Consider the following 16,605-nt stretch of genomic DNA (forward strand, 5'->3'; position numbering starts at 1 on the left):
ACCAAAGTATAATGCAACTGAACCTTACGATCATTTAAACTTCTTTTCAAAAACTTGAACCATAAATCGAGCATCTAATCTAGCAATGAGTATCAATTTGTACTGTTCTATTTACAATTTGTACTGGTTTGTTGAAGCTTCGCCTCTTTGTAGCTTTCGAATTTCAACGGTTTCCTTTCAAATTTTTACTTACTTTTGCAACTTTCTTAAAAAGCTGAATAATTTGCCAGTTACAAATTAAACATTTACTAAGACTGTAAATTTTGAATTATTTCATTATGTAGTAATAAGATTAATTACTGATCCCGAATGTCTCATAGATATTTGTACTCGAGGAAAATGATAGTATTAGAAATGTTTCAAAATAAATAGGTATAATTATGGTAGTTTTTTATTAATGATTTACACTAGTAAATCATTGTCTGACAGATTCATTATCAGAATATTCATTCATTCAATTATTTGTTTAAGAAGTTACCTCCCTTTTGACGTTTTAAAATATTTTGATTTCAGGAAACTAGAAATGTGATATTTCTGATACAGAAAATGGATCAAAATCTTGAGTGCACATAGTGGTAATTCGAGTTATTCCTCGGGTCGAGTGTTGGTGAATGAAATATTCTGCTGGGTGACATGAATGGATCAAATTGGTCATAACTGAATGCACAACCGGATCCCTTTTCAGCTAACTTGTTTACACAAGTGCAGTTAAATATAATCAAATTTATTAAGTTTTGGAAAGCTGACAACTTGACCTATTCATGTGTGGAAGGCTTTTTCTATTAGATGAATCCAAATATCATATTTTTTGAAGTGAAGATCTGGGCATTTAAAATTTCCAATGAAGCGATTTAAATATGTTATTTCTTAATTTCTGTAATTGAAATTATGTTATTCCATTCAAGTAACAAACTTTCAGATAAGTTCTTCGTTATGAAAATCGAATTTTAAGAGTTTTCTTGCAAGATGATAGTCGACAAAACGAACTGCAAAATGTTGTATTTGCAAAACAATTTGCAATTTGCTCACTTTCTTAAATGCTTTAAAGATTTATTGCTACTATTAAAGGAAAAAAGAACATTAATTTACTAATTGTTATAATAAAATGATTAAGGTATATTTTTTTTAGTAAATAACATTGCTGACAGCTCATCAATTTTTCAGCAGCAAGCAAAAATTTTAAGTACAGTATTGTGACAAAAAGTTAGGATGCACTTTGAAAATAAAATGAAATCCCAACAAGTACTCATTCAAAATACAAATCACAAAATTTTTTAAAACAAATACATGCACTTCATGAACCACGTGAATGGAATTCACATATCACGTTACAAGTTATTGATTGGTCATTTCATGTAGTCTTCTTTTTTTAGGATAATATTTTTGAAGGTGCTTTGTTAGATTAACAGTTTATTGATAAGCGTTATGTTTATTTGCAATTGATCATCCATGCATTATTCGGTTAACTGATACACACGTCTGATATGTACGTATACCACTCGTGGACAGCTGCGTTTTAATAAGCATATTTCACTACTTTTCTTTGGTTTATTATTAACAAAAGCCTTCAATATGGAAGTGATGATAATTTCAGTAAGATTATTCTTTTAGAACTGTAGCAAATAGTAAATGCAAGAACAGATAGTGTGGAATTGTGACGGAGTATGTGAAAACTTGAGGAAAAACTCTTTTCCGAAACTTTTAAAAATTTTAAGTAAATGGTTCATTTCATTCTTCTTCCCACTCTTTAAACACTGATCTTGTTGTGTTTTCAACAAATGATAGTTAAGTGAGCTGATCTCTTGCTTTACTACTAAAAGTCTTATAATCAAAGTTCAGTTCAAATGAAATGATTTCATTACCCTTTTTTATATATCAAGAGTCAACAGCTTTGACTCCTTCAATTAACATGTAATGACTGATTATCATGCAATCATCTTATCATTATCCAAGAAGTTATTTCAGCCCATTACCTTCACACGAATGATATTAAATAGCATATCTTAATCAAGTTGCTTTCCGGTATTCTATTCCTATTACAATCACACTAGTGATGATAAAACCTAAAAGCCAGTTTTCTCGTGTAGAAAGAGAGGATGAAAACAGGGTTGATGACCTTATCTACGAGGCAAATCAGACACTATCACGAAGATTTCCTTTTCTTCCTTAATTTTGGTGGGTAATCGGATTGGTTGATTATTGGACCCATTTGAGGTCGAAAAACTTCCGTTACTACATGTTTTTTGGTAGAGAGACATCTCTGCTGGTAACAACAAAAAAAAAAAAAAAAATGTTTGCGAAAAGGGAAATTTGTTTGTCTCGCTTTGCTGCTCTGACAGTTATTCGTTCATATAAAATGTTACAAATGACATTTATGCTCTTCTCTGAAAAGTTTAAGCTATCAGAAAAATTGTTCTGTTAGAGTGATTTTGCTGACCAATGGTCAACAATTTTATAAAGGTCAAGCAGATATGAAATAATTAGAAAATCTCGGATTAGAAAATCGTTCATATCAATCTCCTCTGTACACGATGGGATTACATTCTCGAATAGATCCATCCGGTTTGTCATAATGCTCCATAGGTTATCCGTTAGTATGAAATACATATATAATTCTTCGTCCTGCATTCTTTGCTTCCAAATATCTTTATTTGTAAAAAATATTGTTTACTGTTTGAAACCGAATATTGCTTACTTACTTTTGTTTCGTTACTAATTTGTTGTCATATGTTGGAAATCTCGAAGATAGCTTTACGCATATATATTAGTTGGCTATTATTAGTTTGTTCTTAGTTTTAATTTTTAAAATAAATTTCTAACTTAAATACACTTCCCTTCAATTAATTTTCTTCAATCATGAAATTCTTTTGAATTCTTAATTATTTGTGATAACATTAAAATGAACAACACGCTAATTGGGAATTGTACTCCTAAGTAATAGTTATACCTATAACTGAACTGACAGTTGGAAAAAGATCAAAATTTTTTGCAATCATAGCAATCTCATTGATTACAATTAGAAGATGGTTTTATTAAGATGAAATAATGAATTAAAATTAAAAATGAACAATTGATCACTTTTCTGGTTTGACAGTCAATCAATGTAATGGCCAGTTGTTCAATCTCAGGATGCAAGATTGCATCAAAGATAGAACTTCTCAATGAAGCAAATTTTTTACTTTTCAGTTATAAACGTAAAGAACGGTAGCAAGAAAATTGATTTGAATTTGAACGAATAAGGTGATAAATTACTTTAGAAGAGAGTTATGAACAATTAAATAAATTTAATTTTTATTGTTTATGTGAAGAATCAATGTAACAAAGTAATTATGTCAAATTGCAGGTTATAAATAATAATGCTTTTGGATACTTTTTAAATAATTTGGAAAGCTTGAAGATTGGAGCTTTTTGAAGGGGGCCGTTAAGCTAGTCAACGCTTCGAGAGGATTAATTTCGTCTTTTAAGACACTTGCTGAGTATAAAAACTTAATTGCATAGCTCTTTTAGTTGTTAGTTCAAAAAGAGTTACCTAAACATCTATTAAACTTTTTTTTGTCGAGAAGTTATGGAACTTAAGAATTTCTTCCTTACTCACTGACCAGTTTTTGTTTTATCACTAATTTGTTGTCACATGTTTGTAAATCTCGAAGCTAGCTTAAAGTTTTATGCATATGTACTAGTTAGTTAATTAGTTATCACTAGTTTGTCCTCAATTTTAGTTTATTAAATAAACTTTTCACTTAAATACACTCTTCCTTCAATCATGAAATTCTTTCGAATTCTGAATAATTTGAGACAACATTAGAATAGAAAATACAACTAATTAGGACTTGTACTGCTAAGTAATAGTTATACCAATAACTAAAGATTAAGTTAAACTGGAAGAGAACCGGTAACTTGTTCGAGAAATGAACTTGGCTAATTTAGATCAATTATATGACTAAAAGCTATATGCATAGAAGAACTGGAACTTATATGTCGGATATACCGGAATTTACAATCGTTCCAAAACTTGCTCTGATTAATCTGAGTTTCCTTTATACATTCCTAACATAATCGGTTTACATTCACTCATGCATAATTCTTTGCAAACATTAGTTTCGCATTAATTCTGCATTCCGAATTATAAATTTATTTGTAATTTAGTGTTCCTTTACCAGCGGAACAATCATTCAAAATGACAGCATACAAGATTATTTTTAATAATGATCAAATTTCTATTATAAATTTCCTCCTCAATTAAAGCAATTTATTACACTTTTATTATTAAATTTCTCTTCTTTTAAGCTGAAATTATAATATAGAAAAGTGTGAAATATATGTTTTAATGTGAACTTTGAAGTCGTAAGAGAATTTGTTTTCCTAGTTTTTGTTTATAGAAACAAACATGTATTCATAATTCCATGAATTAGCCGTCAAATATACTTTTTCGATAATTAGTGTGGTTCTAATTATTGCACTTAATCTTAAGTGATGATTACATTTCCGGTGATCTATTCAAGAATAATTCTTTTGTTCTATGTTAAACCAGTTAAACAGTATTTAATATTGATCGTCCATGTTCAGATCTTCCAAGATTGATTAATGAGCATTAAAATATGCATGCAAAATTTAAAGAGTTTAGTAAAAAGGTGCTGTGTAAAAAAAGTTCAAAAAACAGGTAACTAGTACTATAGTCAGTTAGAGCTCATAAATTATTTTGCTTAGAAAGAGTCGATTTGTAAAAAAAAACACAACCAGGTGTTTCACTTCAAGCAGCGCCAATGGCGTAGCTGCAAATGGTAAGATCATTTTGATAAATGGCCTAAATTTGTACTTTCAAGATAGTGGTAAAGGTTTGAAATTTGTCATTTCTTACTTTATTTGTTCATTTTTTAATGTGGTATAAAAATAAATTTTTCAAATGCAGAAGAACAAAGCGTAATGCTTGATCTTTTGTTGGCTTTCAAAGCAAGACCTTCCTTGAACCTACCACCTCGAACAGAATTTACACAACTTGGAAAAGTATAAACAGGAAAGGAAACAAATTCTTGCATAATTAATATACAAATTATTCACTTGATAGCACTGAAGATGGTAGTTAAATAAGTACTAATGGTAATATTATTAACTAAAATGAAGTAATGATGAAAAACTTTGAAACTTGGGAATATTTTTAAAAAATCTCGCGTCATTTCCAACTTTTTTCACTACTGCTTCAATTTTCTTCCATTTTTTACCACATAAAGTTACCATTATCATTTTATTAACTTCACTGTTAACTTTCTGCTCATTTTTATGGTATTTACCACTTTTAATTTACTTTCATCTCTTTAATTTGCTCATATAACTTGGTCATTATGTCATACATTAACTTGATAGATAAGACTTTTGAACGAACTTTTTAATTTTATTTTCCCCAACTCATGCATTTATATTTCTTGCTATGAACATTTTTGCTAGAAAAAAAAAACGGAAGCCGCATTAAATTTAAATTAATCCACGTTTGCTTAATTTACACATCTCATAAAGTGGTTCAGTTTCAAATGGTTTACCAATTATTAATTGAAAAATAAGCAGTTGAGCACAAAAAGATTTAATCTTAATGAATTTAGGCTGCAGAAAAATCTGGACGATGCTATTCCATTTCTCTGTTGTATTTATTTGTTATTATGTTGGCACTGTTGCATGTGAGTTGATTTAAGATTATTTGAGAAATAAAAAGTGGCAGAGTTTTTGACAGTGTCCAATAAGCCATCGAAAATTAAAAGGAAGAGCTGTAGAATCAGTTTGTTATTACATTTATTTTAAAAATCAAGAGCATCAAATAGAGCTTGTTGGGTTGTAGTAGGTGAATTGAAGTAGGGTACAGAGAATTTTCAGCTCAAATGATTTATGGAATATACCATTTCAATGAGGAACAAAGGAGGCAAATAATCGCAGTTCACAATCAGTTACGGGCTCGGGAACCAGCATCAAACATGCAGGAATTAGTTTGGGATCAACAGCTCGCTGACCTGGCGTACGGTCACGCTAAACGATGTGATGCTTGGCATCGTAGCGGTCAGTCTTTCGAAAAATTGGAGGTGCAACAATAATTTCTACACTTAAAAAGCGTAACTGCATTGGACTATCAACTGAAGCATTTTAGCTTACGAACGACAAGGTCATGGTTATTCTTATATTGGTGAAAATATTTGGTGGAGTAATGAAGCTTATCTACGGTCCAATCTGCAGTCAGCAATGTTAGATTTCTTCAACGAAAGACTATATTATGATTACAATACAAATAAATGTATGAAAGGTGCTCAGTGTGGACATTATACACAGGTTTTAATTTAACAATTAACGTCAATAATGTGGTGATATGATTAAGTCTCATATCTTTATTCCCAGAGAAACACATGAAAGCAGCAGTTTCCTTTAATAAAATATTGTTTTGTTCATTTATTTTGTCAGTTCCTGGAAAAAATTCTTCATATGCATTCATAGCTTTAATATTATTATTTAATTTTTTCAAATTTATTTAATTTTCTCCTTAGAATATGTCATTTAAATTCAAACCAAAGAAAAAAATTCTAATTAAATACACTGTTTATCATATGGTTCAGAGTGTTATTCATTTCAATCTTTCTCAAAAATATATCTTTCAAAAATACAAAGGAAATTTTCTTACATCTTGTCATTTTTTTACCTCATCTGTTTTTAACACAAAAAAAGTTATTTGCAATTCTCACTACTGTTTAGACACTTTGAAAATTTCAAACTTTTTAAAAAGATGCAAAAGAATGATAACTGCACTTTTTGAAATGACTTACTTCGCGATAGATAAATTCACCAATGATGTTTACTCACCAGCTTATGCAGAATATCTTATTTTAAAGCTATCTTTTGGTCCCAGTTCATTTAACATTATCTGTTCAGATTATTTACAGCGCAATTCAATTTAGTTTGATTCCATTAATCAAATTAGTATTTTCACTTGATTCTATATTTGTAGCAAAATTTCAATGCAACAAGACTGATTTTTAAATGATATGAAAGGAATATTCAAAAAATATTGTAATTGTCATAAAACTATCTTATGAGGTGCCATTTTGCAGAATAAAATGCTCTAAGTTCGATTAGACAATTAACATTTAGGAAAATGATTACTTTTATAAAATTTATCAATTTATAGCAATTTTATTTAAATGTTTGAATGTCGGGAATATTTCTAAAGAAATTCTGCAGTATGTTTGGGGTGAAACATGTGCTGTGGGTTGCGCTGCAGTTCATTGCAACGGTATCAAAAATGGAAGAGGTATAAATCAAGGACATATTATTATCTGTAATTATGGTGAAGGGTAAGTTATTGATCACATGTCTGCTATCCTTTAGTAATTCAATCCCTATTTAAGCTGCTTAATTATAAAAATTATTAATGTCAGTGCATGTTATGAATGGACGGTGATTTAGTGTACATACATTTTATGTTAGTAAATTAATTATTGAATTTCGTTTAATAGTCAAACTGGAAACTTTATTAAACAAGCTAATGAAATATTTTTATGAAATTTGTGTATGCCATAATTTTGCAGTGGCAATCAATTTGGGAAACGGCCTTATATCTTTGGGCCACGATGTTCTAATTGTCGATGTGGCGGAGAATGTACTTCAGAAGGCCTCTGTCGTAAGCTTATTAAAAATCTTTTCGGCTACTCTGAAATTTCAGAACCACCTTCCAATTTGTAGCAATTTAGTTTGAGCGCATATTCTGCATAACAATTGCTTTCTACTTCATCGTCTCATCATGTTTGTATTTGTTGGCCTGTTATCTTACTGAAAATTAGAACTTAACATTTCGTCAAACTGCAGCTCCGTGCTGCTCAGGCATGCGTTATTCGCAGCAAGGTAATTTCTTGCCTTCACCGATACTAAGAACACAACAGTCCCGTAAATCATGGCAAAACAAGATAGGTGTGCAGCAAAAGCATAAAAACTATCAGCAAAATGGAAATGGCAAATTATATAATTATGGTAATTCCTTTTTTGAATCCGACGAAATTGATCTCAAAAATTAATACTTGATAAAATTCAAAAAAAAAAGTGTCTTTTATTTTCTTCATCCATTATCAAACATTTACTCCGATTTGTCCGTTATAACTTGAAAATACTGAGTGCAATACATTTAGAATTGAATAACTTAAGTTTAGCTAGAAGTAGAATGAATGGAAGTACATTTTCATTTAAGTACATTATCTCTTCAGCTTATGTTTTTAAATAGAAATGAAATTTTAGAGTGTCGAGACTTTGAGCCATTTTGTGAGCATTGGGCTCGAAATGTCGGATGCTACAGTAAGCATCGAAATTTCATGATGAAACGGTGTCCTAAAACTTGCAATACTTGTTATCCATTTTTTTCTGCTGTTAATCAAGGTGAATATTTTATATATGCATTCGGTTCATCATGTTTATTTCGAGTTAATTAACTTAAAGTTCTGAAATAAGGAATCATTTGACTTATTTGAATTTTTAAGATAATGAATAATATCAAATTTTTTTAATGTTTAGTTAACGAAGGTCAACTGATAATTGATCTTCTTCAACATACAGATTTTACGAAAATCATATTAGTATGGGTTAGATTATAATTTAATTTTTTAAAGTGTTATTTCCTTTCATTTTTCTCTAAAAACTTGAAAGAAAAAATGAAGAAGTTTAGATTGGTTAAAGCAGAAAAGTTTGTAGGAGATGCGCATCCTGTCAATTGCGTTATTTCAGTGCGCAGCTGTATTGATAATAATCGAAATTGTAATCTTTGGGCACAACATGGTGAATGTTACGGCTCTCGAAAAGCGTATATGGCAGCGAATTGTCGATTTTCTTGCGCTCTTTGCACTCCATCGAGCTATTATGAACGCAAATATCAGAGTAATAGTTTCAACGATATATTAATTAAAATTTGAAAGAAAAGAGTTGATTAATGTGGACATAGTCATTTTGTACCTTTAAAAGACACCAGGCAAATTCTAAAATGCTTTATTCAGTGAAATGATAGACAGAAAGTGGCTCCTTTAATCTTACCACTCTTCATTTTCCAAACTTTTTCTTCTGAACTTGAAATTTTACTGCTGTTTTTGTAGGACGGCGAAGGAATTGGAATTCTTTGTTATCATCAGATTCCATTTTGTTACCTTCAACATCGAACAATTTTGGATTAATGCGCATGCGGTAAATGTTTGGAAGAAACTATTTATTTATTCATTCATTAGTTCATAAAGATCACGCAGGAATGAGAGAAATTTAAGTTTTAGCGAAGTGTTAAAATTTTAAAACTACGATTCTTAATGAAGCACATTGTATCTTTTTAAAAAGAATTACTGTAACTCAGGCCTTCGGTTTTTGACTTGTAACTAGCATTTTTGGTAAATGTCCTCAAAAATACATCTTTTATAATCATTGTTCAGTTCACTGTTATGTCTGAAAGATTAACTGAGCTTGTGTGTTTTGCCTCAAATATAAATCTTTTTTCTTGTAGCTTTTTCTTATCAATCAGATAGTATCCAAGTATCTCTCTGGTAGATTACTTATTCCAGATTTCCTTTGTACCATGCATATTGTATTTACCACACACATGTACAATTTTCTCGAGAGTATGAGGCTATCAATCAATGACCCTTGATAAATCATTGGAGATTTGTCGTTTCTTGTCCTCTATATCTCTGCATTTTTAAAATTCCAGCTGTTTTCTCAATTTTCTTTCAATTATGCTGTGCAATCTGTAGATTTCCACCAATATATTATAATTTGTTTAACGAAAAGGAAAAAAAAAATATTCTCTTATTTATTGCTTAATTTACTGCTTAAGATTTGTCATTAGAAATTAATCACAGTCAGCTATATTTAAACATAAATTTAGCAACAGTTAAGGCTACTTTAAATATAAAATTCACATGTGACCCTATGACACTGTTTTTGTTATTGTTGCTATTGCAATATTTCCTCATAAAACATTTATTTCTGTTGTAATTCTTATTCGAACTCAATTTTTTGTCTTGCTATTGTTAAAGAAAACATTGATATGAAAGAGGCAAATTTCAATTTAAAACATGAATCTATTCTTTAATTAAAATCTCTGTTTCCTTTACGGATAGAAAAGTTATCTGATAGATTTTATTAAACATAAGTAGGCATGAATGTTAACACCAATTAAATCTGTGCTATCGATTCTTACAAATCTTCCTTTCTTAATTAAACTTCGTGTCTGTTATTGTAGTATTACTTTGCATACAAGATTTGTATAATTTAATGAAATGTAAAAGTCACTATTATAATTTAATGTATTTCAATTACTGCCAGTAAAAGTGCTCATTTGTATGAGAAATTGAAATTAATCACAATCACGTAAGCCAAAGGAGAAGCAATTTATGTGAAATCTCTGGAAAATAACAGAGCTTAATTATTAGGCGTCTGTAACCATAGTCCAACATTGTTCTATCAAATCGAAGTGAAACTATTATATTCAAATAGATGACGAAAACTTCGGAATATACATCTATTATTTCTAATTAAACTTTAATATATTCGGCATATTCCATATTCTCAACCATTATGCAATTTGGTTTATCCACACATCTGGTCTAAATTTTAGGTTCATTGAGATTATGAATTGTAAACGTGGAATTAGCATATATGCAAAATGTCCGCCACTTCATTTCTCTTAAATTTCATTTCTCTGTCTGAATAATATCTTGCAAATAAAGTAAGCATTTAGATATAGTTGTTTTATAGTAAAAATATCAGATTTTTATCACAATTGCAGCGATTTCTATTGGTTCTTTGAATTTTGAGCAAACTATGGTGGGGTAATATATTCTTCCAGAGGGCAGTTTTTTTTACAAAATGGATTTTGAGTCATCTGTACAAATATTTCCCAAATGGTGCGATCCTTTGTTCCGGAAATTATCGGATGTGATTTTCAAATATCCTGGTCCAGTTGTTATGATTGCGTTGATTTGCTGCATCATTCATATTATTTTCAAAAAAATTATCGATCCTCAGCTCTATGAATTTTACAGTAAACATTTCTCTTTCACTCCACAAGTAATAGTTTATTGAAATATAAATAAAAGAGTGAACAGAGAGTTCTGAAAATTATAGAGTCGGGAAGAAATTCTCTTCTCCTTCAGAATCCATTTTGCGATATGAAGCCACATTGCAGTTGTTGAAAGATGAGCTAGAAAAGAATTATGAAGAATATCAATGGAACAATCCTCAATTCTGCAAAGCTTATCTTGCGGTAAGGTTTGAAGGAAATGATACAAATTCATTAGATTATCCAAAAAAAAAAATCTAAAAATAACGTTTTGCTCTTTAAATTTAACATCCAAATCAAGTCACTAAAGTTGCGCCTCATTTTATTACTATTTTCAAAAATATAGATGAAAAGGGAACATTGCAGTTATATGCAGCATATCGCGAACTCCGGATGATGGCCAAACGAGATTACCGTGGGGAGATTGACCCGAACGATATACGATGGATTCACTTCGACCATATCAAAACTTTGAACAGATAAAAAGCAGTCGGCAATATGTCGCTAGTTTGCTAAAACAGTTTTCACATAAATTTCATTTCCTTCCTGTCCAAATCAATCACGAAATCTAAAGTAACTACTCTTGCAGTTACTTTAGATGGATCACATAGGTATGTCAAAGTGACAACTAGCGAATATATGCGCATAATTAAATCTGCGTGTTGCATGCATTTGTGTTGTTGTCATCAAACTCATTATGCAGTGCAGTTCATGATGTTGCAAATAAAGTAAAGAATGCAACAAAATACGGCTTTTATGCATTAAAAAAATGTATGAAATGCAAGGACAAATAAATGAGAAATAATTACGAAACTGAAATTAGATGACAGCGACAGGTCATATTAACAAGAAGGTCAATGTTTTTGGTGATTTGTAGATGAGATTCAGGTTGACAGAAAAAGAATAAGCTTATATTAAATGGAAACTAAACACAATAATAACTATGAAAAAGTTACATGGAACGAAAGGTCGGCTTTAATCCAATAGAACTTCGGAAAATATACTAAAAAAACGAAATAATATGATATATTCCATACAGCCAAATACTTAGAAGCGGTTGGAAAACTGGCTTCAACATAACACCACCACTTTTAAAACTTCTTAAAGTGATTGAAGGGCGAAATAGTATTTTACGACCGTTGAGTGGTTGTGTTGGACGCCAATTGTGTCCAGTCTTTCCTGATGCAAAATGCACCTGATGAAATGCTCCCATCTGTAAAATGATACAACTGTAAGTTATCGCTTAAGAAAATGCGGCAATTAGGACTTACCTTGATAACATCGAATAAATAAACTACTCCTCAATAATATGACTTTTATTATAAGTCATATTTTTCGCATGTTTTGGCACTTATCGAGATTTTTTTTTCATGTAGAGGGATTATCTTATTGACTTATTTACTACTACTATTGCTATCACAGTTCTTGCTAGTTTTGGCCTTCAAGTCCCAAGAAGTATTTGTGGTCTAATGGAATTCAAAACGTGGTGTAATGCAATACTTCCAATTTCAATGTAAAAAATTTGTCTTGGGATAAAGTAATCAATTAAATAAAACTGTAAAACCAATAGATTCGTCGAGAAAACCTTCCGCAAAGTTTGCAGTGTTATAAAGGATTCTTTCTTATAATAGTGTTTTGACATACTTTGGGTACTTATAAGTTGTATCGTTTCACTAATTAAAAGTACTGTGACCTTTAAGGACATTTCTGTTTCGTCACAGTGTAGCACAAAAGGGTGTGTCAAATTCTCGAATGATTTATTTATTCCGGAATCTTACTGTTTCATGAGATGAAAGTAATTCCCAGCTGGTAGTCAAAAAAGATTGGCAATCTTGTTAGAATAATCTAGAAAAAAAAGTACATAATTTTCAAATTTTATGTAATTCCCTCAAAAATCTATAAATATAAGCAACTTTATGGAATAAAGATAATTGAATATTCAGTGATGCGACAATACAAATTGCAGCGCTTAATTTTCCAGCATTAATCCAAGAATATCAGAAAGACTTATTTCCCTATAAAAAGATTTGGTCAGGTGACAATAAAATGATTGACTAAACAGAAAAAGAGTTCTCTTGGAGCCCAAGCTATTTCAAATAATTTTTAATTTGATGAATAAAGGGGACATTTTACCTTGATCAGTCGGAAAACTGATGCTTTTATCATACTAGCAGTGTCATTAATTTCAATGTGAGAACGGTAGAAAGAAGAGAAGTCGTTTTCAGACAAAGAGAAATGCTTCGGTTCATTTCAGATCATAGTGCTCATTCTCTACAGCTTTTTTCAACATCCTTTCAGATGCATATATCATGTCTTATTAGTTTACCAGTTCTTTTATTTCAAAATTATTGAACTTGTGAGGAAATTCTCACTTGTGATGGAGTGACTGCGATAGGATCCGCCATTAATGTCCATACCACAGCCTCATCACAACCAGGCGTTGTCAGTGATCCTTCATACCTATAGAAATTTTCCCTATGCTCTGGAAGCAATGAGCTGACACTAAAACCAGGTACCACAAGCTCGGTGTCTGCAATTCAATAGTTTGAAAATTCTTTACCACTGATTTTTGACAGTGTCATCTGAAAACTGAGGAGAAAATCAGTACCTGATTATACTGATAATCAGTATCAGTACTGAAACAGTTAAAATTAGCGTCGAAAATATATAAGCACTCAAGATAATTAGTGGAATAAGTTATGAAGGAAGTAACTAACTCGGCATTTTGATATTATGGACATAAGGTTTAAGATTGTGCAATGATTCAGCATGATCATCAAGTTTTATAAATGCAGCCACGACAGCAATGGTGTTCACTTCATCTGGAGACGGGTCATTCTTGATATGCACTAAATGCAACTGAAACAAATATATGCATGTTGTTTGCATCGCCAAATGAATATCAGGTGTAAATGTCACTATATCTGATCATATCATAGAGTAACTGACACAAGCGATGTGTTGATCTACTTGGAAAATTTTTAGCAAGTTCATCCTGAATTTTTTTTAATCTCTTGAAGTCTAGGTGTCAATTCGACTCAGTAAAGTTGTAATTATTTAATTTGTTCAAAGATCCTAAATATTTAAAAGTATGAAGACGAATTCATGATGGCAACATAATATACTTTTTTTCTTCTTTATTAAGTAGAGTATTTCTTTAATTCCTTTACTCATTATTTCATCATTAATTCATTAGAACATATTACTTTAAAAAATTAAATATAATTGTTAGATAAATTCATTGTTAAATGAATCATAGGTCATTTACTTCGCCAGGATAATGCAATGAAGCAATGGTATGTTCACTTCCAGTATCATTTTGTTGAGACCAGTGAAAGTGAAACTGTGACAGTTGGTAGGTACCATTAAGACCGCCACCAGAGATATACGGTCGCTTCTCACCCCATCTTTCAAAACCGGAACCAACCACTGTAATGGATCTAATGTATGCTAACCAAGTGCAACCGAAACCAATCGATATTATTTTAAATACAAGAATTAGAATATTAATAACTAGGAATCTAGGAAAAGGCAGTAATAAATTAAATCAATTGTCTCGTCAGTACCCCTAAGACGTATAATACCGCCATACAGTAAGGTAAGACAGCAATAGTTTTCTCAATTTCTGGATACACTGCAGGTTTAATGATTCCGCTTTTCCAAGTTCCTGTATGCATCCACTATTATTTGTCATGTTCAATTTGCCTCATAGAGTTCAAATTCATATTTAAGGCAGTTGACGTACCTTCCAGACATTCTTTTGTCTAAATGTACGCAGGATATCTCTCACACAGACGCTATTTAAATTAGTCACATTGTTTATTAGGTATAGCGCCTTTATTTTTTGAAAATGTTTTGGACTTCAGATAACATGGACAGTTTTAAATAATTTACACATTTTGAGAAGGAAAATGCTCAAAAAGAATGAGAGAATTAATCAGTGGATTACCAGTATGTCCATTATTTGCCAGGTGAATATGACCGGTGAGATCGTAGTTCAGAAATTGTAAAGGATCTAAAGGTGCAATTTCTATTTCAAATGCTTTAATGTCTACAGGTGACTGACGCTTCCCAGTTTGACATACGCCTCGCCACGTGCTCGGTCCATCTTCTGCATCATAACCAAATTTATGTGCAGCTGGAAAAATATAGGAATTTAGAATCTTTTTCCAGAACAAGAATTTTGGAATTAAAAGAATTGGAAAACAAAAACTATATATACCATTTTAATAGAGAGAGAGAGAGAGAATGACTGATAATCTTATGATTTTTATAGTGGATTGTTTAGTACTCATCAAATGAGGTAAAAATCAAAATTCAGGATAGAACTTTTAACGCAAAAGAAAAAAGCCGATTTAGAGAAGCTGAGAATTATATTAAGGAAGCAGAACTTTCTGTCCTTTCTAATACTGAACTGTACCACTTGATAAACGCACTAATGAACCCTCTAAAAATAAACTAACAGTGACATACCAACATAAAATACAGTAATAGTTGTTAAAAACAGCGCGTTGTGGTGCATCGTTTTGAGATGAGCGAATCTTTCTGAAAATGAAAGAGAGAAAATCATTTAAGGAAGTAAATTTAATCTTGTCTTGAATTGTTATGGGATGATGAGGAATGAAAATTGTACATTCATAGGATATTTAGAAGATTTACAGAGAATGTAATGACGTTCTTTACAGTACAGTGATAATATCAGACATACTGATAATATCTACTTCGATAATATCTAATTCCACATGATAACTTTCAATCTTGCTGCAAGCGAATAGCACGAAAATATAAGCAAACGGTCTACATCAAATGATCTATGAATTCTTTGTATTCTTTTGCAAGCTCTGATGAAAGAATTGTGCTTAACATCGAGTTATTTTGAATTTATAATGGTATTTCTAGATTAACATACGTCCATAACAACGATGTTTATTCTTTCTATAAATCTTCTATTAACAGTAATGACAGGATAGAAGATAATGAAATAAGCAGTGGAATAAGAAAAATTAAACCATCTTCTAATCAGTCATACCACAGTATTCAAACTTCTGAAAGAGACTCAAGATATCAGCTGATAAAACATTCGATCTCTCATTCATCCTTCCCTCCATATCTTAATTCTCTACAAAATGCAGTGGTAAAGTTAGCTCAGCTAAACAAGTCATCATGCACATTGCACAGAGGCTCAAATTTTCATTATAAAAAAGTAATCTGCATTTATTTATTCCTCAGACTACTTTTTTGAAACTTCAGATGAAATTACTTTCTTAAAAACTTTAATATCTCGAATGAGATTATCGATGAAATTTCAGATGAAATTATTTTAATAATTTATTATCTTTTCGTTATTACCTGAAATAATTATAGAATATTTTTTCCTGTCAGCTTTTTCGATTTCCACGTATTCTATAAACAAAAATTTGATTTTGCTTTAAAAGTCAATCTGCTGATAATTATTTTCCTAAATTAGGCATATTATTTTGAGTTTTTTTTTCAAATATATTATTTTGGTTTCCTATCAACTGATCAATATTAAAATGGATCATCATCGA

General features: G+C 30.7%; 2 protein-coding genes across 2 annotated transcripts; one reads left to right on the forward strand and one right to left on the reverse strand.

Annotated features, from left to right (window-relative positions):
• Positions 1 to 5,584: 5,584 nt before the first annotated feature.
• Positions 5,585 to 9,196, forward strand: Bm10297 (Uncharacterized protein; the record flags this gene model as incomplete). Its single annotated transcript, XM_043075400.1, has 9 exons — positions 5,585 to 5,669; positions 5,863 to 6,042; positions 6,131 to 6,309; positions 7,213 to 7,325; positions 7,560 to 7,651; positions 7,837 to 7,998; positions 8,260 to 8,397; positions 8,743 to 8,892; positions 9,105 to 9,196. 9 exons carry the CDS (start codon positions 5,585 to 5,587, stop codon positions 9,194 to 9,196), a joined length of 1,191 nt encoding a protein of 396 aa, XP_042931334.1.
• A 2,863-nt stretch (positions 9,197 to 12,059) lies between these two features.
• Positions 12,060 to 15,578, reverse strand: Bma-cah-5 (Uncharacterized protein; the record flags this gene model as incomplete). The annotated part of the gene is made up of 6 exons (XM_001898233.2): positions 12,060 to 12,269; positions 13,429 to 13,586; positions 13,774 to 13,915; positions 14,325 to 14,485; positions 15,006 to 15,194; positions 15,530 to 15,578. 6 exons carry the CDS (start codon positions 15,576 to 15,578, stop codon positions 12,060 to 12,062), a joined length of 909 nt encoding a protein of 302 aa, XP_001898268.2.
• Positions 15,579 to 16,605: the final 1,027 nt, after the last annotated feature.

The sequence above is a fragment of the Brugia malayi genome (genome assembly GCF_000002995.4).
Source record: "Brugia malayi strain FR3 genome assembly, contig: Bm_v4_ChrX_scaffold_001, whole genome shotgun sequence".
Taxonomy (NCBI): Eukaryota; Metazoa; Nematoda; class Chromadorea; order Rhabditida; family Onchocercidae; genus Brugia; species Brugia malayi.